The sequence below is a fragment of the Helicoverpa zea genome, chromosome 26 (genome assembly GCF_022581195.2).
Source record: "Helicoverpa zea isolate HzStark_Cry1AcR chromosome 26, ilHelZeax1.1, whole genome shotgun sequence".
NCBI classification, from domain to species: Eukaryota; Metazoa; Arthropoda; class Insecta; order Lepidoptera; family Noctuidae; genus Helicoverpa; species Helicoverpa zea.
The window spans coordinates 1329615-1355327 of NC_061477.1; the positions used below are offsets into that span (position 1 = coordinate 1329615).

Sequence of the window (25713 nt, forward strand, 5' to 3'; positions counted from 1 at the left end):
ACCCACCAGGCCACCACGACTTTTCAAAATTCTAGTAAGAAAATTAACAATCAGATCGAATATTGGGAAAAGCCCTTAATAAATGAGCTAACCATAGTTACTATAACAAGTTCACCGATTGATGGCCACCCATCCGTTGTTGCCGTCCGGTAGTTTGATCTGTATGAGTCGCACCATACCACCATTCTCGTCGTTCGCTACGATCTGAAAAATATAAAAAAATAGGTTTAGAGGTTGATACATAACTTTCAGATATTTAAAAATTAGAGAGAATTAATTATTTGAAGTTTCAGCATGGTTTAATCAAAAGGCTATCTTTGAGTTAAGTAATTTTTTTTCTGCACACAGTTACAAAAAAGGGACACTGGCTGAACAAATAAAGATAATCTGAAACTACAGCACTGATAAGCGTGATCAAACATGACAAACTCTTCAGCTTTATAAAATTGAATGAATTGTATTTATTATAAAAATATCTTAAATACAATCATTTTACGGACCATCCCAACATTCTAGCCATGTTATGTTTTGTCTTATATAACGTCAATTTTCTACCTCTTGTAATCAAAGCAACAGACAGGGTTTTTAAGCCCATTGACCCAAGCGTGGCCAATACACGCCATCAGCAATGTGTACATGGGGTATTGGTGTACGTTGGCGGGCAATTGTCAATGTTGGCGTGCAATGGCGGAGTTGTCGGTTTGTTGGGCATACATCAAAAGAATCGTGGCCCACCGTGGCCTGTGGTGTCTACACAATGGGCCAATGTTTAGTTCGTCACCGGCCGCTGAGGATAGTACACTTTTGTGTTGCGTGTAAAAATAAATATAGTAGTGTAGTATAATATAAATATAGTAGTGTAGTATACAAATAAATAGCCACAGCCGTAATAACTTCGACGTCCATCGCAAGTGGTTTGCCAGCAATGAGCCATGCGCCAATGTGTGAACACCAATTGATCGTGGCCTACAACTGTACATTGCAAAGCGTGGCCCATCACTGGCCAATGTGTACTGTGGGCTTAAAATATCTCACCTCAGTCTGTTCTCCTAGCTGATCAGCATCTACAGCCTCAAGTATAGTTCCATCCGATCTCTCGCCTATGTTATCTGTAAAAATCAAATATTTTATTTATTATTTACTTCGAAAGTGGTCGTGGCTAAGTCAAAGCCGTGATAAATCCAAACTAATTTTATAAACTAGCTTCTGGCAGCGGTTTCACCCGCATCCCGTGGGAACTACTTCCCGTACCAGTAAAAAGTAGCCTATAGCCTTCCTCGATAAATGGGCTATCTAACACTGAAAGAAATTTTCAAATCGGACCAGTAGTTCCTGAGATTAGCGCGTTCAAACAAACAAACTCTTCAGCTTTTTCAGCTTTATAATATTAGTATAGATGCGAAAGTAACTCTGTCTGACTGTCTTTTCCTCACGCCTAAACTACACGAACCGATTTGGGTGAAATTTGGTACAGACATAGTTTGGAACGGAGATAGTTTTTATTACTAAAACTAAAAATAAAATTCATTCCAGACATACAGCGCCATCTATCCCGCGAGATCGGGAAATATGTGGGTAAAACCAAAAATTTGCCGGAAGTCACTATCCCACGCGAACGAAGTCGCGGGCATAAGCTAGTCGATCATAAGGTCAAGCAAAGCTTCGCGCAGTCGGTATGTGGATGGGCCATCATGTCATACTATTGTTTAGGTAGTCAGAAGCCAGAAAGTCTGACAACCAGTATTACAAGTCTGACAACAGATTTTTCCGACCGGGTAACCAGGTTGAGGAGGTCAGATAGACAGTCGCTCTATGTGGCAAATTGGACTGGACTGTTGTATATTAACCTATGTGTGTAAGTAGAAAAATTACATTTGGGTAGGTATTTAAGTTTATAGTGAATGAAACTTACGTATAGTAAATAAAGCAGATTCGTCCCCTTCTTGTATTAAATTCAATGTCGCTTTATCTGTGAACAATATTACAATATTTACGTTTAATAGTGACAAGAATTAATTAATGCTAGGAAATATATTAATAGGTTAGTGATGAAATCTCTGATGGCCTATCAGAAACTTATCTCACACATAAACAATATGCAATTTGCCAGAAATTATAAGCAGCCCTTATCTGTCAGATAGTTTTAACTATCAGATAACTAACTGACACTGTATCGGTAACCAGGGAAATCGGGCGTTAACATTAATTCCGCGAGACAATGAATCGAGGCATGCATACAATGCAGGATGTTATCCTATCCTCCTGCATATGCAAGGGTCCCAGCCTCCCGTGCCACGCATGAGACATTTCCTAACATTTAATATCATGAATTTCTGCAAAGTTACGCCAAATTCCACAAAGCTTCTGACACCAGTCTAACCAAGGGGTATCGGGTTGCCCGGGTAACTGTGTTGAGGAGGTCAGATAGGCAGTCGCTCCCTGTGACACACTGGTACTCAGCTACATCCGGTTAGACTGGAAGCCGACCACACATAGTTTGGAAAAGGCTTGGAAGATGATGATAACTCACCACTGTCTTGTAATATTAACTTTTTGTCATCCGTTATGAAAAATTTGGCGTCTTGTAAATTCACTTCAGTCTCCGATTTTACTGGAAAAGAAAAGAAAAATAAATTTATTATGTATGTAAAAGATTAAAAATATATTATCTTTATAATATAAAAATAAATATATAATTATTAGTATTTAAAAACTTACCAACAGATTTAACGCTATTCTCTAATTCACTGGTTTCAAATATCTGAAAGAAGTGATTATTTAAAATATTATTAAAAAAATAATATCGGGTGTGTCGTACCTAATCACATTAAATCCTATCACTTATACTTTATGATATTCTATGGCGAATTGTATAAAAATTAACGTAATCCGTGGTTTGGCCACAGGAGTCATTTTTCGTTTTCATAATTTACAACATCATGTGTAAACATCGATATATATGTACTACGTACTAGATAGAACGTTCCGAACAAAAAGCTTACCACACTGAACTGCAGTGCAGACTATGCAGTGCCCAAAATGGCAAATCAGAGCGATTTTGACACCTGCGTCAGATGGATGCCTATGAAACGACAATTATAAAATAGAAAATACATATCAAGGTATAAACTTACACATATAAACTAATTCGAGAGTCAAGTTAGTAAAATTACACGCTGTTCATGCTATTACAACGCTTGTATATCATACTTTTCATTTATAATTCAATTTTACAAATATGCATTAATTTGTTCCCGCCCGCCATCTTAAATTATGGATTAAGAAAATCGTGCAGAAACAGATGTGCCATAAAACTGGCAGTAGGTAAAATATCAATGAAAACAGACTTCACTTTGTCATGGTATGTTCTTACTTTCAAGAAAAAATAATTAAATTCGCGAAAATTTGTGATAGCCTTAAGAAAAAAAAACATCGTAATTAATATTAAAAACCCTAAAAATAAGTTCCTGGTTTTAATATATTACATGATTTTGCATTCAATTAGATATAAATAAACTTTTTGATATATTATATGATTTTGAATTCACTTAGATATAAACTTTTTGAGTAATGAAAAATGTAGGCAAAATACGAGCGACACTTCTGCAATTAACATCAATGAGGATGACTACATGTCACAATACGTCATCGAGATGTCAACAGACGACATAAGCGGGTAAATTATTTGTATGGATGTTCTTGTCTATCGCTATATAGAATATATGTCAATGTGTGTAAAGCAGGGATAAAGTTATGAGTATCGAATGTTTTGAGTTGACAGCTGTCAGTTTTCAAGAGAGAATTTCTTTTGTTTGTAATGACTGACTCTCACATGGTGTACTAATTCTCGCACATTTTAATTCTATTTACTTTGTTTGAAAAAATCATTTTGCGTATTTTATTTTTATGTTTGTGCTGACCAACATACCATTATATTAACGTATTTAATTTAATGTGATCAGGTACGACACCCGATATATGTACGTTGTTTGCACTTAGGCCTTGCAAGACATTTTGAAAAATAATGTTTCTCTTACCGCGTCGAATTTATTAGTATTCGATTCAATGTTTGTAATATCCGTTGTCTGAGGATTTGTGCTCTGAAAAAACAATTATTATTATTTCGAAATGTTTCATATATTTTTGTCATGGTATTTAAAAGTTGAAAATGGAATTTTATGATAATCAAAAATAGAACTCATTATTTATATATATGTGCACACACGTAAAAAAAATTTAGAACTTACATTCTCAGTCACTTTGATGACTCTCGGTTGATTGACTACTATTGATTCCGCTAGATGACCCTGCAAATGTTCAATCATTATTTATTTATATCCCGTTAAATGACTTCGAATGTAGCTATCGTGTGCCGACTGTAATCCATACTTCTTCTTAATATGTATGTACTGAACGTTGTGTAGTAAACATTATGTAGTGAACGTTGTGTAGTAAACATTATGTAGTGAGCGTTGTGTAGTCAACATTATGTAGTGAGCGTTGTGTAGTGAACATTATGTAGTCAACATTATGTAGTCAACATTATGTAGTCAACATTATGCAGTGGACATAATGTAGTGAACATTCATCATCATCATCATCATTGGCCACAGAGCATATGATTGTGGCAGTGCTTGTCTATGCGGTTATTAGTGCCGCAAGCACTTTCTTTTGTGGCTGAATAAGCCAATGGCTGCGCGACACTTCTTGTCGCATTTATGTAGTGAATATTAAGCAGTTAACATTATGCAGTGAACATTATATATTGACCATTGTGCAGTGTATGCAGTGAACATTGTGTAGTGTATGTAGTGAACATTATGCAGTGAGTGTAGTGAACATTATGAAGTGTGTGCAGTGAACATTATACAACATATCGTGTAGTGTAAATTCCAATACATACGCTAGTATTCATATGCGCATAGAGCAGCTGTTTCCTCATATAGCCGGCGCCGCAAGCGACACACTCGTAGGGCTTCTTGTCGCTGTGCACGAAGCGATGCGTGTTGCGGTTATCGCGGGAATTGAACGATTTGCCGCAGATCTGCAAAACATAGATACATAGCTTTTAAAAAACAAACAGGTATTACAGAACTTGATATAGCAATTTAGATATTTAATGTCAATTATTATATCCTAATAATACTATTGTTTGCTACGTTTTCACGCAAAAACTACTTAACCGATTATCATGAAACTTTGTACACATATTCTTGGTGTTGGTAGAAATTCCCATAAAATGCAGGTGAAACCGCTGACAGAAGTTACAGTATATATTATAGTACTTACATACCTCACAGACATAAGGTCGTTCCCCACTATGTGTCCGCACGTGCTTCTTGTAGTGCTCGGGGTTATAGTACATACCTCACAGACATAAGGTCGTTCCCCACTATGTGTCCGCACGTGCTTCTTGTAGTGCTCGGGGTTATAGTACATACCTCACAGACATAAGGTCGTTCCCCACTATGTGTCCGCACGTGCTTCTTGTAGTGCTCGGGGTTATAGTACATACCTCACAGACATAAGGTCGTTCCCCACTATGTGTCCGCACGTGCTTCTTGTAGTGCTCGGGGTTATAGTACATACCTCACAGACATAAGGTCGTTCCCCACTATGTGTCCGCACGTGCTTCTTGTAGTGCTCGGGGTTATAGTACATACCTCACAGACATAAGGTCGTTCCCCACTATGTGTCCGCACGTGCTTCTTGTAGTGCTCGGGGTTATAGTACATACCTCACAGACATAAGGTCGTTCCCCACTATGTGTCCGCACGTGCTTCTTGTAGTGCTCGGGGTTATAGTACATACCTCACAGACATAAGGTCGTTCCCCACTATGTGTCCGCACGTGCTTCTTGTAGTGCTCGGGGTTATAGTACATACCTCACAGACATAAGGTCGTTCCCCACTATGTGTCCGCACGTGCTTCTTGTAGTGCTCGGGGTTATAGTACATACCTCACAGACATAAGGTCGTTCCCCACTATGTGTCCGCACGTGCTTCTTGTAGTGCTCGGGGTTATAGTACATACCTCACAGACATAAGGTCGTTCCCCACTATGTGTCCGCACGTGCTTCTTGTAGTGCTCGGGGTTATAGTACATACCTCACAGACATAAGGTCGTTCCCCACTATGTGTCCGCACGTGCTTCTTGTAGTGCTCGGGGTTATAGTACATACCTCACAGACATAAGGTCGTTCCCCACTATGTGTCCGCACGTGCTTCTTGTAGTGCTCGGGGTTATAGTACATACCTCACAGACATAAGGTCGTTCCCCACTATGTGTCCGCACGTGCTTCTTGTAGTGCTCGGGGTTATAGTACATACCTCACAGACATAAGGTCGTTCCCCACTATGTGTCCGCACGTGCTTCTTGTAGTGCTCGGGGTTATAGTACATACCTCACAGACATAAGGTCGTTCCCCACTATGTGTCCGCACGTGCTTCTTGTAGTGCTCGGGGTTATAGTACATACCTCACAGACATAAGGTCGTTCCCCACTATGTGTCCGCACGTGCTTCTTGTAGTGCTCGGGGTTATAGTACATACCTCACAGACATAAGGTCGTTCCCCACTATGTGTCCGCACGTGCTTCTTGTAGTGCTGTGCTGAAGTTGCCTACAAAACACACAACTATACTAAACAATCTTTATGCAGACTTTCCCATTATGCAGGCTATAAACGACCGCATACCCAAAGTCTTTATATTCGATAAGAAATACAGGATTCAACTTTTTGAGGATCATCGTTACGAGGGACATAATCCCAAAGAACTAAGAATTTTCACCGACGGATCCAAAACAAGCACCGGCACAGGTTCAGGCATCTTCTCAGAAGACCTAAACATACACATATTCACACCCCTAGGAGTACATAATACAGTATTCCAAGCTGAATGTATAGGCATCTCCCTAGCGGCCGAAGCAGTCATAAAGCGGGAAGTAACCGGTCACTCTATCCGAATACTCTCAGATAGCATGGCAGTAATACAGGCCCTAAGCAAACACTGCGCAAACTCCGGCCTTATACACGAGTGCCACCAACGGTTAAACAAGGTAGGCAGTTTAAATAACATAACCATTCAATGGATAAAAGGACACAGTGGCTCCCGAGGCAACGATGCAGCGGATGAGCTGGCGAGAAGGGGATCAGTCCAAACAGCAGTAGGACCAGAACCCATACTGCCACTCCCCTTCGGCCACCTACGAACACTGGTAAGACAGCGTACTAGGCACAAACACAACCACCTCTGGACTAACCACAGCGCGTGCAGGCAGGCGAAGATGGCCCTCCCGACCATCAACGATCGCCTCACTAAACAGCTGATGGGCCTATCAAAGCAGAATTTACGTAAGTTTACGGCAGTTCTAACTGGACACGGCTCCTTCAATAAACACCTCTATGTTATAGGAGTTACAGACAGTCCCTTATGCAGAGCCTGCATGGGGGAAGAAGAAACAGCGGCACACGTGCTACTAGACTGCCCTGAAACCGCCATATACAGGGCTAAGTACTTCGGTAACCCAGGTACTATCCAAGAGATAGTCAGCAGAATTAAACCTCTGCTGGCTTTTCTCGAGGAGTTGGGGTGGATCGAGTGAATAAACACCCATTATCACCCTCACACGCAAAATACGCGCTTTGTCGTGGAGTTGCGGAAACCAGCCCGAGTAATCTAATCTAATCTAATCTATAAAGGTCGTTCCCCACTATGTGTCCGCACGTGCTTCTTGTAGTGCTCGGGGTTATAGTACATACCTCACAGACATAAGGTCGTTCCCCACTATGTGTCCGCACGTGCTTCTTGTAGTGCTCGGGGTTATAGTACATACCTCACAGACATAAGGTCGTTCCCCACTATGTGTCCGCACGTGCTTCTTGTAGTGCTCGGGGTTATAGTACATACCTCACAGACATAAGGTCGTTCCCCACTATGTGTCCGCACGTGCTTCTTGTAGTGCTCGGGGTTATAGTACATACCTCACAGACATAAGGTCGTTCCCCACTATGTGTCCGCACGTGCTTCTTGTAGTGCTCGGGGTTATAGTACATACCTCACAGACATAAGGTCGTTCCCCACTATGTGTCCGCACGTGCTTCTTGTAGTGCTCGGGGTTATAGTACATACCTCACAGACATAAGGTCGTTCCCCACTATGTGTCCGCACGTGCTTCTTGTAGTGCTCGGGGTTATAGTACATACCTCACAGACATAAGGTCGTTCCCCACTATGTGTCCGCACGTGCTTCTTGTAGTGCTCGGGGTTATAGTACATACCTCACAGACATAAGGTCGTTCCCCACTATGTGTCCGCACGTGCTTCTTGTAGTGCTCGGGGTTATAGTACATACCTCACAGACATAAGGTCGTTCCCCACTATGTGTCCGCACGTGCTTCTTGTAGTGCTCGGGGTTATAGTACATACCTCACAGACATAAGGTCGTTCCCCACTATGTGTCCGCACGTGCTTCTTGTAGTGCTCGGGGTACACGAAGGACAGCTGACACAGGCTGCACTTCAGCGGCCGCTCGCCTGTGTGCGTCGCCTTTATGTGGTATTCTAGTAGTCTGTACAGAAAAATAAACAAATTGGCATTGTAAGTATTATTGGCATATATTGGCATAGTAAATAAACAATTGCAATTGGCCTCTTTTTTTTGAAAATCAGATAAAAATGGTGATAGTAGGGGGCGGGATCCATTGACTCATCTCACTCTTTGGTCATGGCACTTCATGATAACGTACACGAACGTAACGTACGAACACGTAAATTCGTAACGCGACATCGACCTGAATAAACATAGTGGTCGATTCAGTTAGTTCGTAACAATTAATAAAACTAGTTTCAGTGTGTGTATAACAGTCAACCCAACATGAAGGGTATTCATTCATCACCACACTCAACAATTGACTCAACTCAATTAACGGTAATGTACGGGCCAATTAAATCTGTACAGTTTTCTTTGACGTGATAACGTCTTTAAAATCGTTTTAGTCGGGTGACATGTTGAGAAACTTGTGTCACACCAAAACCTCACGAGCGCGATCGCAGGTATAACGAGAGAGAGACGGACCGATCTCCCGTCTCATCTCGAGCGCTGCCAGTCATTCCGTGAAACTTGTCACGCGGAATCCTCACGAGCGGAGGCTGGCATAGCGTTCGAGTGAGTGGACCGATCTTCCGTCTCTCTCACTCTAGCGGCATATAAACGAATGGAGATTTTCAAACTTATATCACCAATAAGACGTTGTCACGTAAACATCTCGATCGTAAACCTACTTTACAAACAACCAATTTTTACGTTTACATATAACCCGACAGATAGTGTTTTCTGTTTCGGTTTCGTTACATGTGTTTAATATGGTGTCCAACAAAATATAAATAAATGACGATCCTGATTGTTTTTTGCTTATCAACACTGTCAATTCCGGAAAGATATACTTAATAACTGTCGGGGATGCGGGTTGTTTGCGTGAGTTACCGCGGCCCTGGTACATACGCGGCCTATGACGGAACACGACGGTTTTTAGTCAGTAAGAGTCTGACACTTCCTCACCACTGCCAACCCACAGCGAGAGGGGTCATTTGATGATTTTTGACGTCGTTAAAAAAAAGATATACTTAATAATAATAATAATGGCGTACACGGCCGATTTCGGCCACGGCGGCTGTTCTCACTTAAGGAGATCAGTCAGCTGCGCAGGACATATTATAGTGCACGAGCATATGCTTGGACATAGGTGCATTTCCTATTCCTTCACTCTCATAACCTGATAGGACCGGATTAGGACCGGTTATCCGACACCACCGGAGAGAGATCAGGCGCAGGACCGACATTTACGTGCTCTCCGATGCACGGGTGAACCAATCACCAACTTCCAGACTACGGACCGCTTTGTGAAAGCTTAAGAAAACCCACAAAGCGATTTCAGCCCGACCTGGGAATCGAACCCGAGACCTCGAGCACAGCAGCCGCGCTTGCGACCATTAGACCAACGAGGCAGGCAAAACAATCCTACTTATATTATAAATGTGAAAGTTTGTGAGAATGTATGGATGTATGTTTGTTATTCAATCGCGCAAAAACGGCTGGACCGATTTGATTGAAATTTGGTATGTAGATAGGTGATACCCTGGATTAACACATAGGCTACTTTTTATCAACACACCACGCGGGCGAAGCCGCTGGCGAAAGCTAGTAATAATATATAAATATATGGTACATTACCTCCTGCGTTTAAATCTCTTGGGGCACTGGTCGCAATGGTATCGTTTGTCATCGAAGTGCGTGGCCCGCCTGTGCGAGTGCAGGTTCGAGCGCTGCGTGAAGCGAGCACCACAGATGTCGCATGAAAATGGACGCTCACCTGGAAAGACGAACAAAAAATGAAAATAAATGATGGCTTATTGTAGGTTTTAACTATTTAACAGAAAAAAAAAATTTTAAATAAGCTGTCTGGGCTATGCTAGTATTTTTTTTTTGAGATGATGTGTCACCTTTATTTATTTGGTACAACTTTTACACAAGTAGAAAACATGTGCCTGCACATGAGAGCCTTGTTAGGGTCCGTCCAGATAGACCGGCTCGGAGAGCATCGTCGCGCATTTTTCTTTTCACACAGACCGGAGCCGATCCGCTGCGCGAGCATTACAGAGCATGCAAACGGAGCCAAACGTCAAGAAAAAGTACACGATCGGAGCCGGTCGGCTCCTCTTATTATTTCACACCGAGCGTATTCGAGCATTCTCAATGACAAAAGCAGTGCGTATGCAAAAATACGTCACAACAGTCGGGACCTACAGTTTAACGTGCCATCCGCAACACAGCCAATGGTGTCTAAGATCAAATAAACATATGCAAAAATGTGCAAAAATAAACCTTACTTCAAATACTAAGTACTCAATTTTCAACGTGTTAAGAATTTGCTCTGCTCTCCGAGCCGGTCTATCTGAACGGACCCTTAACCAACTGCGGGGAGTAGGTCCCCCTGGCGGATGTCAGGATACTTACCGGTGTGTATCCTGAGATGGTCCCTGAGTTCTGCTCGCCTGGCGAAGGCTTTCCCACAGACGCTGCACACAAACGCCTTGTTCCCTGAGTGTACAACCCCATGGACTTCTAGGTTGTGCTGTGTGCTGAACGCTTTGTCTGAAAAATATACGGAAATATATGTTAAAAAATATGTAATGCAAAACTTAGGATTATTGTTCTCGTTTTATTTATTTTAATATTTTTCAAGTTTGAGATTTTTTCTATAACCTACCATACTAAGTATCAATAAGTTTTCTTGTCTCAATGTGTTTGCAATCACATTAAATCCTATCGCATATACTTTACGGTATTCTATGTCGAATTGTTACTGCCTCGTTGGTCTAGCTGTCGCAAGCGCGGCTGCTGAGCACGAGGTCTCGGGTTCGATTCCCGAGTCGGGCCGAAATCGCTTTGTGGGTTTTAGAAGACTTTCACAAAGCAGCCCGGAGCCTGGAAGCTGGTGATTGATACACCCGTGCATCGGAGAGCACGTAAATGTCGGTCCTGCGCCTGATCTCTCTCCGATCGTGTCGGATTACCGTCCCATCGGGCTATGAGAGTTAAGGAATAGGGAGTGCACCTGTGTCTGCGCAAATGCTCGTGCACTATAATATGTCCTGCGTAGTTGGCTAATCTCCTTACATGAGAACAGCCGCCGTAGCCGATAATCGGCTAGGAGGACATCATCATCATCATGTCGAATTGTAAAAAAAATAACCTAATAATATGGATTAGCTATTCAGTGGTTTAACCACAGGAGTCATTTTTCGTTTTTATAATTTACAACATCATGTGTAAAGCAGAAATAAAGTTAGGAGTATCAGATGTTTTGACCAGTTGACAGCTGTCAGTTTTCAAGTGAGAATTTCAGTTGTTTGTAAAGACTGACTTTTATATGGTGATTTAATTTTCGCACATTATTATTATTTTTACGTATTTTTCTTTGTGTTAATCGACATATATTAACCTGTATATTAACGCATTTCATTTAATGTGATTGTGAACGACACACCCGATATATGTATGTGCTTACCTTTGAGAATCTTGATATTGCGTTAAATATTTCCCAAAAAAATATTTTATATAGTAACAAGTTTGAGCGAGTTTTTTTTAACTTGGCTAACGTGAAAGTGTTTGTCCTATTTTAAATATTATAAAGTACAAGTGTTTTTCGTTTTTACTTACTGCATATATTACAGACGAAGTCTTTGATGCCGGAGTGAGTTTTCTCATGTTGATTCAGATTCTGTTGTGTCAGGAACGACTTGCCACATTGATTGCATTTGAAGGGACGCGGACGGACCTAAGAAAAAAACGTACATTTTTAATAACTGTTACAGCCTTTTTATCGTTCCACTGCTGGGCTGCGGCCTCCTCTCACACGGAGAAGGATTGAGCATTAATCACCACGCTTGCTCAATGCGGGTTGGTGATTTCAGACTGTAATATAGTCCAAGTTTCCTCAAGATGTTTTTCTTCACATTTTTATCAACCATTGGTGTCCAAGATAAACTTCGAAAGTACATACAAACTGAGAAAAGTTGCATTGGTACTTGCCTGACTTGGAATCGAACCCACACCCTCACACTCGAGAGGTTGGTTCTTTACCTTCTAGGCCACCAAGACTTATTTTTAACAACATAATAGTAAAGTTATTGGTATATTTTATTAACGGTTTATATTTTAATGTTGAAGAAGGTTGGGCAGTGGATGGATGCAGACTATGGGTTTTTTTTTTGAACGTCAAGAAGTTTCCTTAGGACATGGGTGTAAAACCCAGCTTTGCTAATGGGTTCCAGGTTTGGGTAACTGGGTTGAGGAGGTTACTGGTTAGGAGGCATACTGGGATATTCAAATATATTCGGTTAGACTGGATGACTTCAATACAGTTGAGAGAAGATTATGTATGATAATGTTTTAGTATTTTTTTTGTGTTCTTACTAGATACTTAAGTGTGAAAAGCTGTGGATGGAAGATATTACATAATATTTACGTTGAATTGTACCATTTAACTACAACAATAATTGAACCGTTTTCAGTTGTAAAATCATCAATTTGATCATTTAGAGGCTAGTTAGTTTGCTGGGGAGTTTGTTCCACCACTTCTTCTTCCCAGCAAAAACACATAGGAAGTGGTGAAGGGATGGCGTTTCGGAGGCTGTCTTTTGTAAATTTCTAACGTTCGAAAGATCGATTTTAGATTTTGAACTTATGTTTTGGTTATAGTTAATGGCGTCCACGGCCGATTTCGGCCACGGCGGCTGTTTTCATTTAAGGAGATCAGCCAGCTGCGCAGGACATATTATAGTGCACGAGCATTTGCTTGGACACAGGTGCACTCACTATTCCTTCACTCTCATAACCCGATGGGACGGCAATCAAACACCACCGGAGAGAGATCACAAGCACGACCGACATTAACGTGCTCTCCGATGCACGGGTGAATCAATTACCAACTTCCAGACTACAGGCTTCTTTGTGAAAGCCTAAGAAAACCCACAAAGCGATTTCGGAACGACCCGGGAATCGAAGCCGCGCTTGCGACCACTAGACCAACGAGGCAGCCAATGGTTATAGTTAAAAGGCACATTTAGAGTAATATACTGACGGCATGAGTCTTGAGATGCGCCTGGTGCGTGTACTTGGAGGCGAAGGCCTTGTTGCAGAGGGCGCAGGCGTAGGGCTTGGCCCCCGAGTGCACGTTGTTGTGCTCGTGCAGCAGAGTGCGCGAGCTGTAGCACTTGCCGCACGTGCCGCAGCGGTGCGCGGCGGCGCGGCCCGACGGGGGCGGAGCCTCTGTTGCGTGTGATGCTGAAGGGGAAAATACATTATCTTTATTAAAATTCAAGCAAGCTGAAGTGGCAATGGGCTGGCCATATTAGCCGAAGAACCGATAACCGTTGGGGTAAACGAGTTCTAGAGTGGAGACCGCGCCTCGGCAAACGTAGTGTAGGACGTCCTCAGGCACGGTGGAGTGATGACTTGCGCAAGACGGCTGGCAGGAGCTGGATGCGAGAAGCTGAAAATCGATCTCAGTGGCGTGCACTTGGAGAGGCCTATGTTCAGCAGTGGACTGCGATAGGCTGATGATGATTACAATTCAATATTTGTACAACAAATCCACTATAAAAATAAAAATTTATTTAGTAATACTTTTTTGTCATTTTAAGGAATCTATCAGATTGAGATAAGATAAGTCACGCAGTCGAGTGTTCTACGTTCGAGTTCTACTACTACTTCTAATTGATCGCGGCGGTCAGAATGCCTCCTGTGTGACTCACACAGGAGTGTGTCATATTACACTGTGTGAGTATATCTATGTAACGTAATACATTATAGTGTAGGTATTTACATTATGGACTCGTTAATGTTAGGGTGCGTCCACATCTGGCGAATGTGCCGCGAATGCGCAGCACGCGAGCCGATCGCGAGCTGTCTGCGAGCTGCGCGCGTGCAGTCACTGCAATAGTTCGGTGCTTGTCTTTAGCGCAACTCACGCAAGGCTCGTATAGAGCGCGCGAGCGGCGCGCGATCTGCGCGCAATCAGTTCTCGCCCTTACAGTTCCGTATATTGGCTCAGTACTATCGAAGATGGCAGACGTCGCGCGCCGCCTGCGCGCCGCTCGCGTGCGGCGCTTAGGTCGCGCGCGAGCTGCGCGCGGGCCAAGCAGAAGCGGCGCACGAACAAAAATGCACGCGCGCAGCTCGCGGACAGCGAGCAAACGGCTCGCGAGCTGCGCATTCGCCAGATGTGGACGCACCCTTACAAGTTTTATCAATGTACGTTAATAAGTAATATAGATATTATTGTTGCAAGATCAAATTTTCAAAAACGTGTTTTGAAATTAACAGGGTTCTCAGAAATATGTTCAAGATTAATATATATTTTTTTCGCCGTCAAAAACTGTTTAGATTTGGCCAAAATATGTTTGAAACAAGACAATTTCGGCATTTAGGGTAAAAAGGTAATGTTACCAATATGTTGCGCATAATGTGTCCGGCGACGCATAGCAGCGCCGCAGTGGCGGCACAGGTACAGGCGGGCGCCGTGGCAGCTCTTCAGGTGACGCATCATACTGTCTGCTGCACACACCGTGCCCGCACTAGCTTCTGGGAATATTGTTAACAATATTATTATAAACATTGAACATCCTTGACAGTCATTACGGGTAGTCAGAAGCCAGTAAGTCTGACACCAGTCTTACCAAGGGGTATCGGGTTGCCCGGGTAACTGGGTTGAGGAGGTCAGATAGGCAGTCGCTTCTTGTAAAGCACTAGTACTCAGCTGAATCCGGTTAGACTGGAAGCCGACCCCAACATGGTTAGGAAAAAGGCTCGAAGGATGATTATTTTTAAAACTAGCTCTCACCAAAATAAAAAATAAAATATTTAAAAAAAACGGCCAAGTGCGAGTCAGACTCGCGCACGGAGGGTTCCGTACTATTATTTTCATAAAACGTTCCATAACAATAATACATTCCATATTCTGTGAATACAATATCGAGCCGATGCCAGTCTGTGTGAAAAGAAAAATGCGCGCCGATGCTCTCCGAGCCGGTCTGTGTGAACGGACCCTAAGCGACCCTGAGGGGTCATTCGAAAGTCGTTTAGATAAGGAGAAATGCGAAATATTTGAATTGAATTGAATAGTCTTCTAGAGTCGGTTAAAAAAAAGAACAATAGATAGAATATCTCACCATTCTTCTCACACAGCAGACATTTGAACATGTTCCCCTCTTGCGCCACAATCTGCAAGGCGTCCACGTCAGAGCCGTCCGACGTGGTGCTGGACACAGACTTCACGCGGAACATCTCGCCGGACTCCACCTTTATAAATGCACCTCCTACAACAAAATTGAATTAAAATTAAGGTTTGAAATCAGTATGTAATTACCTTATACCTTGTAGAATAATTACCAAATTGCACCGGTTAGTGATAACGTCAGGGGCCCGATTCTACTAATTTCACTTAAGTGACATGCGATTCACATTCGACTGCAATCCAATCACGACTCAATTACGAATGAAGCGTATGTAGCATTCCGCTATTTTTTCTTTTAAATAAACGTTTTTATCCTTTTCTGTGATTCAATAATGAATCGTATTGTCCGCAAATGATCTCTCGATCGGATCTCAGTTGGATGTGAATCGTATGAATATGAATACGTATCACTTAAGTTAAATAGCGAAATCGTGCCCCTGTTTATGGCAGAGTAAACCTACCTTGTTCCTGTGCTGCAGCGATGATGGCATTAGCAGTTTCTTCGTCTCCCGATACTTGTAGCTCTATTTGCGACTCGTCGTTGGAATCTGAAATATTTTCGTTATATATGCTAATGTTATAAAACGGAAGATTTTTTGGTTGAACGCGGTAATCTCGGAAACTACTGGACCGATCAGTTTTTTTTTTTTTGTGTTAATTATCGAGAAAAGGTCCCTTCATACGGGTGGGTAGAGTAGTTACTACTTACTACGCACCACGCGGGTGAAACCGCTGGAAAAAGCTAATTATTTATGTCTTTTCTGCAAACGGTTGGAATGACTGATAAATTTAATAAAAGATTTTTAAACCAGAAGTATTTACATGCTCTCCGATACACCAGTTACCTATATACATACGTACACATACTAAATGGTACTATATGGTTTCAATCAAATACATAATCTGCATATTAAATAGGCCTTAGGTCTTGTTATTTATTTATTATACCTTGACTATCACCATTATCCTGCTGATCACCGTCCTCAGGCTGGTGATCATCGGGCATCACCAGTGATATCTCCCCACCCTCGTAGATGAACTTCTGTCCGGCTACCATGCGAAGTATTTCACCGTTCTCACTGTCCACCACTATTGTGTCTGGAATTTTTGGAAAATATATCAAATTGAAATATATTATGAGAATAAATATGTAATGACATATACATTTAAGTGATAGAATATAATATTTTTTAGGGAAAACAGTGTTTATATCGGGTTACGAGTACTCAAAGTACGATGGGCGGCATTTTCGCTCTGGTACAGAACCCTTTATGCGCGAGTCCGACTCGCACTTGGCCGGTTTATAATAGTTTATGCTTATTGTCGTCTGTATCTATACTAACATAATAAATAAACAATTATTTATTTGTAATAAATAATTGATATAAGGCTCCGAAAGTACTAAACCGTTACAGCCTTTTTATCGTCCCACTGCTGGGCACAGGTTTTCTCTCACACGGAGAAGAATAAAATTGAGCATTAATCACCACGCTTGCTCAATGCGGGTTGGCGATTTCAGACTGTAATATAGTCCACATTTCCTCAAGATGTTTTCTTTCTCCTTTTTATCAGCCACTGGTGTCCAAGATATACTTGGAAAGTACTCACAGACTTAGAACAGTTGCATTGGTACTTGAGAGGTTGGTTCTTTACCCACTAGGCCACCACGACTATACTATGAATTTATTCTAACGAAGCTATACTGCGAAGTTACTAAGGAAATGGCTAGGCAGACACTCACGTCCCTCCTCGTCATCATCATCGCCCTCGTTGAGTATCTCCAGCTTGCCGAGGATGTACTTCTGTGCGTCCGTCACGTCTGTGTCGGCGTCCAATGTGGGAATTTCCACGTTTAGATACTCGCTCACTTCTGGCGTTGAGGATTTTGTCTGGGAAGTATGGAAAATAATCATTAACAATGATGAATTGTAAGTATGACGGCGCCATGTCGATGTGTCAGCGGTGGACCTTACATCTATAACGCAGCGCGCGCATTCGTTCACCGACCGTTGCGAAGTGCACACCTCGCACGTGATAATTTATTTCTTTAAAAATTAATTGTAGTGACTAATATTGTGTTAATTGAATTAAACCAAGTGATTGTGTGAAGACCCTTTGTTTTATTTACGGCCAATTTCTTCATCAAAAGTAAAAGCCAAAGTAATGTCATAAAGTAAAAGTAACGGTCAAATTAATTTTTTCTATTAGTTTTGCTGTTACTTTAGCCTTGAAAAAACGAATTTGACCGTTTCTTTTACTTTTGACATTACTTTGGCTTTTACTTTTGATGAGAAAACTGGCCGTAAATGACGTCGGAGCCTGACGCCGACAAGTAGGTACATCTTACGATTTATAAATATTTATATAATACAACCTTTTTGAGTTCTGTTATCCAATAATTCCATCTGTCATCATCTGCCTAGCCTTTTTCCAATTATTGGTATTGTTAGGGCAATTTTCTTTCACTTTTGTGTCTAGTATATTTAGTATAGCTGTTCCACGCGGTTTCACCCACGTCCCACGTTTAGCACACAGGTAAAGCGTTTTACATGGAGTGATTGCCTGTCTAATCTCCTAAACCTAGTTACGCAAGCAACCAGATACCCATCAGTAACACTGGTTGCCAAACTTTCGAGCTTTTGAATATAGACTGTTATACACATATTAACTTGAAGCTTACCTGTAATCCTTCAACTTTGAGGACTAGGTTTCCACCTTCAGAAGTAGTTACAGGTACAACGGATAAACAATCTGGAATGCAAAAATTACATTGTAAATTTTATGGTTCTCAGTAAATAACACATGTACTGCAGAGTATTTTTAAATTCCGATTTTTTTTAATTCTTCTCAAGCTATATTTTGTCTGTGTACGGGTATAAAGTCCCCCAATACCAGTGAAACAACGTGAAAAACCGCAAGTAAATAATATTAATTCTAAAGCAGGCACCAAAATAATTTACTGTTATGTTTATAAAAAAAATATAAGACAAAAAGACCTTTATCTGTCACATATGTATAAAAATTAAATTGGTTCAAGTGAATGAAAACTATTTATATATCGTTTAAAAAATAACCTTACATACCTTCATCAATCTCCATGGGATGATCATCATTATTCCCATCACCCTTATCATCATCATCATCATCCTTATCATCAATTTTCGTCAAAACGGCTCCGGAAAGAAAATCTTTAGGCAACGAGTTGACATTGAAACTCAAAATTGAGTTTTTTTGAGTCAAACTATTAGAACTAGATAGAGTATCTATATCATCTTTTAAGGCGTTGGTTAAGGAATTTAGTATGGAATTTGAGTCTAGACTGGGTTTTTCTACGGGTTTGCTTGTTGTAGTTTTGACTGTTTGTGTTAAAACTGAAGATCCTACGGTTACTTTCAGGTTTACGGTTGATGCTGTGGTCTGCGGCTGAAATTGTGAAATAATTGTTATTAGGATATACATAGTTTGTAATAATTTTGTAATTTTAAGCTTTTTTACTAATATTGTTAATGGAAAAGTGATTTTGTTGTTTGATATGCTTTCTCGCTAAAATGGCTAGACCAATTGAGATTAAATTTGGACAGAGATATGCTACTTTTTCTCTCGGGACTCGGACGAAGTTGCGAGAAACATTCTTGAACTGTATAACCAGAACTATAGTTCGGCCATTCAGAGAATGCGTTCCTGACACGTCGCGATTGAACTGACGACGTAACTACATTCATTGATTATTGATATAATAATGTTGTTTTAATGCTCCTCAATTGTTAAAACGGTAAACAACCAGCAAAAATATTTTTATCGTAACTGCAACGCCATTGCAAAGTTACGTCGTCAGTTCAATCGCGACGTGTCAGGAACGCATTCTCTGAATGGCCGAACTATAGTAATACCATTTTTTTCTAAAAGGCATCTATGTAAAGAAGCCTTCACTCAATATTGTAAAATTAATATATTTTTAAATAAGTTAGTGAAATTCTTACCTTAATTTGTGGTAGAATCAAATTAGGTTTAGAAAACGATGCAATTTTGCCCACTTTCAACAACAAATCGGGTGGAATAGGCTGTAATTTTGACGCTGGCAACACAAGTTTCTTCCCAAGAATTGGTATGAGTTTCGGTGGGTTACAAACATTTTTCTCATAGTTTTCATAGTCCAAATTGTGATTAGGCAAAGACAATTTGAATTGTTCCAGCATTTCTTTCTTTATGGCCTGTAATCTGTAAAAAAACATGCTTAAGTTACAATAGAAATCATAAGTAACTATGGACTTTCATGAAACTTGAAAAAATAAAACTTTTACAATAGATTTTATATGGACTACTTATCGCCTAGGTACATGTAATAGATCTTTTAGTTATCGGAAGCTATTCGTTACTAGCTGGTTTCACCCCAAATAAAACCTTGTTGATAGTCTAGCCTTCTAACAGTAAAAGAATTTTCCAAATCAGTTCAGTAGTTTCGGAGCCTTTAGGGCACAAACAAGCAAGTTCTACCTAGTTCAGGCAAATTATATATCAGTACTTTTTTAGAATTCAGCTAATTACTGCAAAAATGATGCACAAATGAATTTAATAAATAATTTATTAAATTATTTTAAAAAAAGCAGAAATATGACTTCTCTTTATTGTATTAATCATCATCATCATCATCTCAGCCATAGGACGTCCACTGCTGAACATAGGCCTCCGCCTTAGATCTCCACAGATACCTGTTGGAGGCGACCTGCATCCAGCGTCTTCCGGCGACCTTTATAAGGTTGTCTGTCCAACTTGTTGGTGGATGTCCTACGCTGTGCTTGCTAGTCTTATTATATTTGTATAGAAGTATAAATAACTCACCTAACTTGAATGCTGTCATACTCATTGCATGTCTTATAGCATTTCTTGCACAGTATGTTGGTATGCACCTTGTTTTCCACAACTGGCTTATTGACAATCTCGCTCACCACTTCTGAAACTTTCCTGCCTGACGATAGTGTGTTCTGAAATTGTAGAGTGTGATTTTAATACATATTTTTGAACACATAATGTATCCTTATTGGGTAATTTTCACAGTTTAGATAAATTTTAGGTATTTAGTAAAAAATATTTTTTTCTTTTTACTGCATGTTTAGGAGCCCTTATATTCATTTGTCAGTAAACAACATGCATGTCAGACCATTTAAAGAATTATTGACCTTTATTGTTTGTTCAGAGACACAAACCAACGTGAATACAAAGATAGAAAAACATTCACTGGAAGTAATAAGTAGAAAATATAATAGAAATGTGTGTTCCAAATAGGTCTCGTTCAGATTTATATTAAAAGCAGCACGTCTCTATTATGTGTTGAATGATTTGAAAATACTGCTTATTATGATCAGTCGCTTTTCAACAGTAAATAAAACTAAATATTAACTTACATGTTCACCAAAAAGACTGGAAGCATTTCTGAGAGACAGGCCCGCCCGGTTGTTGCAGATGAAACAGCATTGATTGTTCATGCTGAAAATAATACATTTACACTTGGATTTTCTAGTAAGTAGGATACATATGGGAGAAGACAGAACCACTACACATTTTTAAGACAACCCACTGACCAAAACTAAACTTATATTACTTACTTACTAAATAAGCAGGTCAGATGTAGCAAATAGCTAATAATAATGCTAAATTTCCATGCACACTCTTTGGTAAACTCTGACTGAATAGTGGCTTGAAATAGAGATAAATATATTGTTCAAATTAGCCATAAATTATAATCAAACTAATTATCTTAGTACTTGAATTAGTTTACCTTTACTTTTGAGCAGTTTTAGAAAATTTGATATCTAAAACGACCCACTGACCAATATACTCATTTGACAAATAACTGAATAGGTATACAATGATTTTCAAGAACAAATTGGTAAGTAAGTTAAGAGCTTGTATAATAATTTATTTAAATTTTGCTAGTTTAAAGTTGAGAAATATTAAATAAACTTAAAGTATGTGCTAAAGTATGAATAAAAGTCTAAATACAATCTAATAAGGAGCAAAAGTTCATAAGTTTAATCTTATGTAATGTAAGTAGTAAAATCCTATTTATTTGTTATCACAAAGTATTAACAATGTTTACATCGTTATCACTCGGCGATAGATTCAAAATATAGTACCACCATACAAGAAAAACATTAACTTTTAGTTCAAGAAAAATCGTCTTCTTCGTTATTTTACGTACAATGGACGCCATTTTGGCAAATCTAGACAATAAAGGCACGTAATTATTACGAAAAATCGCGTTAAAACCACTAAAATCGACGTACCTGACCAATTTTTCCAAAAATGCTGTGCTATTTTATTAGTTTTTGAAGGTTTTCATACGGTTTTATAAATAATGTTGTCAGCAATGGACCGCAAGCAGCCACCATTACGTTTTTAATAATTTTAGTTCCATTTCTCGCCGCTAGGAGCAGTTGACAGTTGCTTGTTTCCGGTAGATTTTGGTCGCGATTACGTGCAATGTGACCAGAGTGAAAAATGATAAATTATATTATTTTCATTTTTTTTAAAATTATGTTTTAGAATAATTGATTAATATGTATGGCACCTACCAATTTTATTTATTGCTAACTTGCTAACGGTTCTTGCTTACTATATTAACTCATTAATTGCTTCTTTTACGATTAAGCTTTATCTTATTTTGTACTTGCGATTTCGACGACAAATGTCCTAGAAAGCATAAAAATTTTGAAAATCATATTCATCAGAATCTCTGTCGGTCCTTACCGCTAGTGATAGCAATATTTAGCGGTAGCTACAGCAGTAGCGATTATCCAACGTGAGAGTAATTTAGTGTTATCAGGAAAATGTAGGTATACATCTACATACATAAATGATTTATTATGTAATCAAAACCAGCTACAGGCCCAGAAATGAATACAAACATATGTAATTAAATGCAACAAAGTGTAACATAAACAAACTGCTCATTCATGTGATCGACATGGTGCTGCGAACACGCTCAGTTTTATTTATTTTAATAATAACGGCAATAGTAAGGTTTTTTATTAATTCCTGCTATTAACTAAACTAATATTCTTCTTTTTCCTAGCATTTGTCCCGTCTCGTGACGGGCACTGCTTTCTGTATGCTCTTGTTTTATTTCTCTCTATCCTGGACATCTTTTACGAGTTCGCAGCTTTCCATTATTATCTTTTTTACGACCCTTATCCGCCGTATGCCCTGGGGCCCGATTCTAATGTCAAAATCGAATAGAAATCGAATCGCAATAGGAGTTTTAACCATATCGGGCATTCTGCTACTAATAAAAGACCAATCGTATTCGATTGACATTTGATTGGTGTGCGATTGGTCTGCTATTTTGGTGATTTTGGTCTATACGGTAGTTAGCTGTACAATCATTTTGCAATCGTAAATCATTTGCAGACAAATTGATTCATTATTGAATGACAGAAAAGGATAAAAACGTTTATTTCAAAGAAAAAATAGCGGAATGCCACATACGCTTCAATCGTAATCGAGTCGGGATTGGATATCAGGGCCCCGATTCTCCTAAGTTAATAATGTCAAAATCGAATAGAAATCGAATCGCAATATGATCGTAATAGCAGTTTTAACCATATCGGGCATTCTGCTACTAATAAAAGACCAATCGTATTCGATTGACATTTGATTGGTGTGCGATTGGTCAGCTATTTTGGTCTATACGGTAGTTTACTGTACAATCATTTTGCAATCGTAAATCATTTGCAGACAAAATGATTCATTATTGAATGACAGAAAAGGATAAAAAGGCTTATTTCAAAGAAAAAATAGCGGAATGCCACATACGCTTCAATCGTAATCGAGTCGGGATTTGATCTCAGTCGAATCGAGTCGAACGTCAATCGAAGGTCGCTTAAGTAAAATTAGGAGAATCGGGCCCCAGTCGAATCGAGTCGAATGTGAATCGTATGTCGCTTAAGAGGACGAATTGGAATTTTTGGCGCCAAGGATGTCAATTTTTCTCAGTAAATACAAAACGGATCAAAATACAACTTGGTTACCTGAAAGTTCATGATATAAGCCTTATTTTGTTAGTTGTAGAAACATGATTAGGTAACTTTTATAACAGAGAAAAATATATCAAACATACCTCTTTTTAAAAAGAGATTCACATATTATGGGCAAACGGGACCGATTTAAGCCTCTTAACTTTTTTAGTAGTTGAGTATATACATACTCTTTAAAATGGTAGTAGGAATTTTTATTAAATTATCATTTCTAAATATTAAAATTACAAAACCATTTTGTCGCTTACGACTTTTAGTTATAAGCTAGCGCGCGTATTGTTATCCTCGCCCCGCTCAGACGCTCCGACCCCTTTTGGCGCCTTAGATGCGCGTGCCGGTTATGGAATTATTGTTGACCACTTCCTCGCCTTAAGTAAAATTAGGAGAATCGGGCCCCTGGTAAATGGGTTGAGGAGGTCAGATAGGCAGTCGCTCCTTGTAAAACACTGGTACTGGTAGCTGCATCCGGTTCGACTGAAGGCCGACTCCAACATAGATACAATACTTAGTTGGGAAAAGGCTACGAAGATGATGACATAGTTTAGGCTCTAATATCTAATATATAATATATAAAAGAACATGAAATACTTTTTAGTTTTAATTGATTTCTTTTTAAACATCAATGTCAAGTGTCAATGCAATCATCCAATTTATTGAAAGATTGTGATAAGTTCGATAAGTTACGTAAAAAAGCGTTAATTTAATCGCTTTTGTCGTTTCACTAGGAATTCATTTGCGTTCTGGACAAAACAGGACTGCAATTTGTTATAGATATTGTACTGTATAATTTTTAAGTGATTTTTTAATAATTGTTGTTTTTTTAGTGAATGTCTGAAACAGCTGATTGTTTTCAGTTACAGCACCTTGCGCGTTCTTAAGTCTCTAGAAATATTTTGTAATAATTTTGCAGTCAGCAATTGATTAAGTTTCTTGAACGTTTGTATGCACAAAATTTAATACTTTTAACACATTTTACAAGTATTGAAATGGAGACCAATCGCCATATTTTACTACATTTGATTATTTTGCTAGTCATAATAGTAAGGTTCTGGAAATTATTAAGTTTTTTCTTTAAAATGGAAGCCGCATCTCAGAACAAAACAGAAACCAACACAAAGATGTTTTCTTTTGAATGAGAATGATGAAGATGATGGCTGAGATTTCAAGCTTGAAGAAATTCCAGTATATCATCAAACTAACCAACCTATTTTAAGAATTAAATCCTGCTTCTCCTTTTTTCAATCTAAGTACTTACTTAAATCTTTTTGCATTCTATCAGTGATTGACAATGACGAAACTTAAATATTGATGCAATTATTTCTTACTTTCAGCAAGGCCTGCAGTCTAAATCAGGGAAATTGAAACCTACAGAGGTTCTGTCTGATCTTCTGGAGAAAGATCGAGAAAAAACTCTAATAGTACTTGTAGATAACGACAAGTCAAGTGAAAATATAAATGATGAGAAGAATTTTTATAGAAGTAATGAACTAGACCCAATTTCTGACGCGAATGCCTTAGATAATATTAATAACGATTTAGTGAAAGCGAACTATCAAACCGTTCTATATGATATCTTGAGAGTAAGTTATGGTGCTTATGAAGAAGTACCTACTTTTATTTATTTTCGAGAAAGCTATAAATTTATGGGGACATCGGAACACCTTCTTACTCACGATCGTTTAGTCCCGTGGCAGATTAGTATTAACACGTGATTTGGGTGCTAAAACAACTGATAAACTACATACCTGCAGCTATATATTCACACCCCAGACCACGTCCAACGCCGCGGCAAGTTGTCGCGCAGCGGGCGGAGCTCCGGCGCGATCTCATGGTGGCCTGGAGGGAGCGACTGTCGCAACCCAGTGCAGGGCACGCCACCATCGTG

At 39.6% G+C, this 25713-nt stretch overlaps 2 protein-coding genes across 3 annotated transcripts in view; one reads left to right on the plus strand and one right to left on the minus strand.

Annotated features, from left to right (window-relative positions):
- On the minus strand, nucleotides 1-22189 carry LOC124643029 (zinc finger protein 12-like). Of its 2 annotated transcripts, none has more exons than XM_047181864.1 (24): nucleotides 22080-22189; nucleotides 21198-21279; nucleotides 20635-20777; nucleotides 19776-20013; nucleotides 18879-19218; nucleotides 18476-18546; nucleotides 17537-17684; nucleotides 16744-16893; nucleotides 16257-16343; nucleotides 15731-15877; nucleotides 15009-15140; nucleotides 13642-13844; nucleotides 12219-12336; nucleotides 11013-11150; nucleotides 10230-10368; nucleotides 8427-8568; nucleotides 4904-5044; nucleotides 4248-4307; nucleotides 4038-4100; nucleotides 2719-2761; nucleotides 2531-2611; nucleotides 1913-1969; nucleotides 1036-1109; nucleotides 1-204 (listed from the first exon to the last, which is right to left on the minus strand). In XM_047181864.1, the coding sequence occupies exons 2-24, from the start codon at nucleotides 21276-21278 to the stop codon at nucleotides 112-114; spliced, it is 2889 nt and encodes a 962-aa protein (XP_047037820.1). In that variant the 5' UTR covers nucleotide 21279; nucleotides 22080-22189; the 3' UTR covers nucleotides 1-111. The 2 variants fall into 2 exon arrangements, with proteins under 2 accessions (XP_047037820.1, XP_047037819.1); XM_047181863.1 differs by having other exon boundaries at nucleotides 15009-15143.
- The window catches only part of LOC124642867 (GATA zinc finger domain-containing protein 14-like), a 12571-nt gene continuing 8519 nt past the window's right edge, over nucleotides 21662-25713 (plus strand). Inside the window, exons 1-2 of the mRNA XM_047181619.1 lie at nucleotides 21662-21682; nucleotides 25160-25408. Of these exons, the coding sequence (XP_047037575.1) occupies nucleotides 21662-21682; nucleotides 25160-25408 (270 nt within the window). The remainder of the gene's footprint in view (nucleotides 21683-25159; nucleotides 25409-25713) is intronic.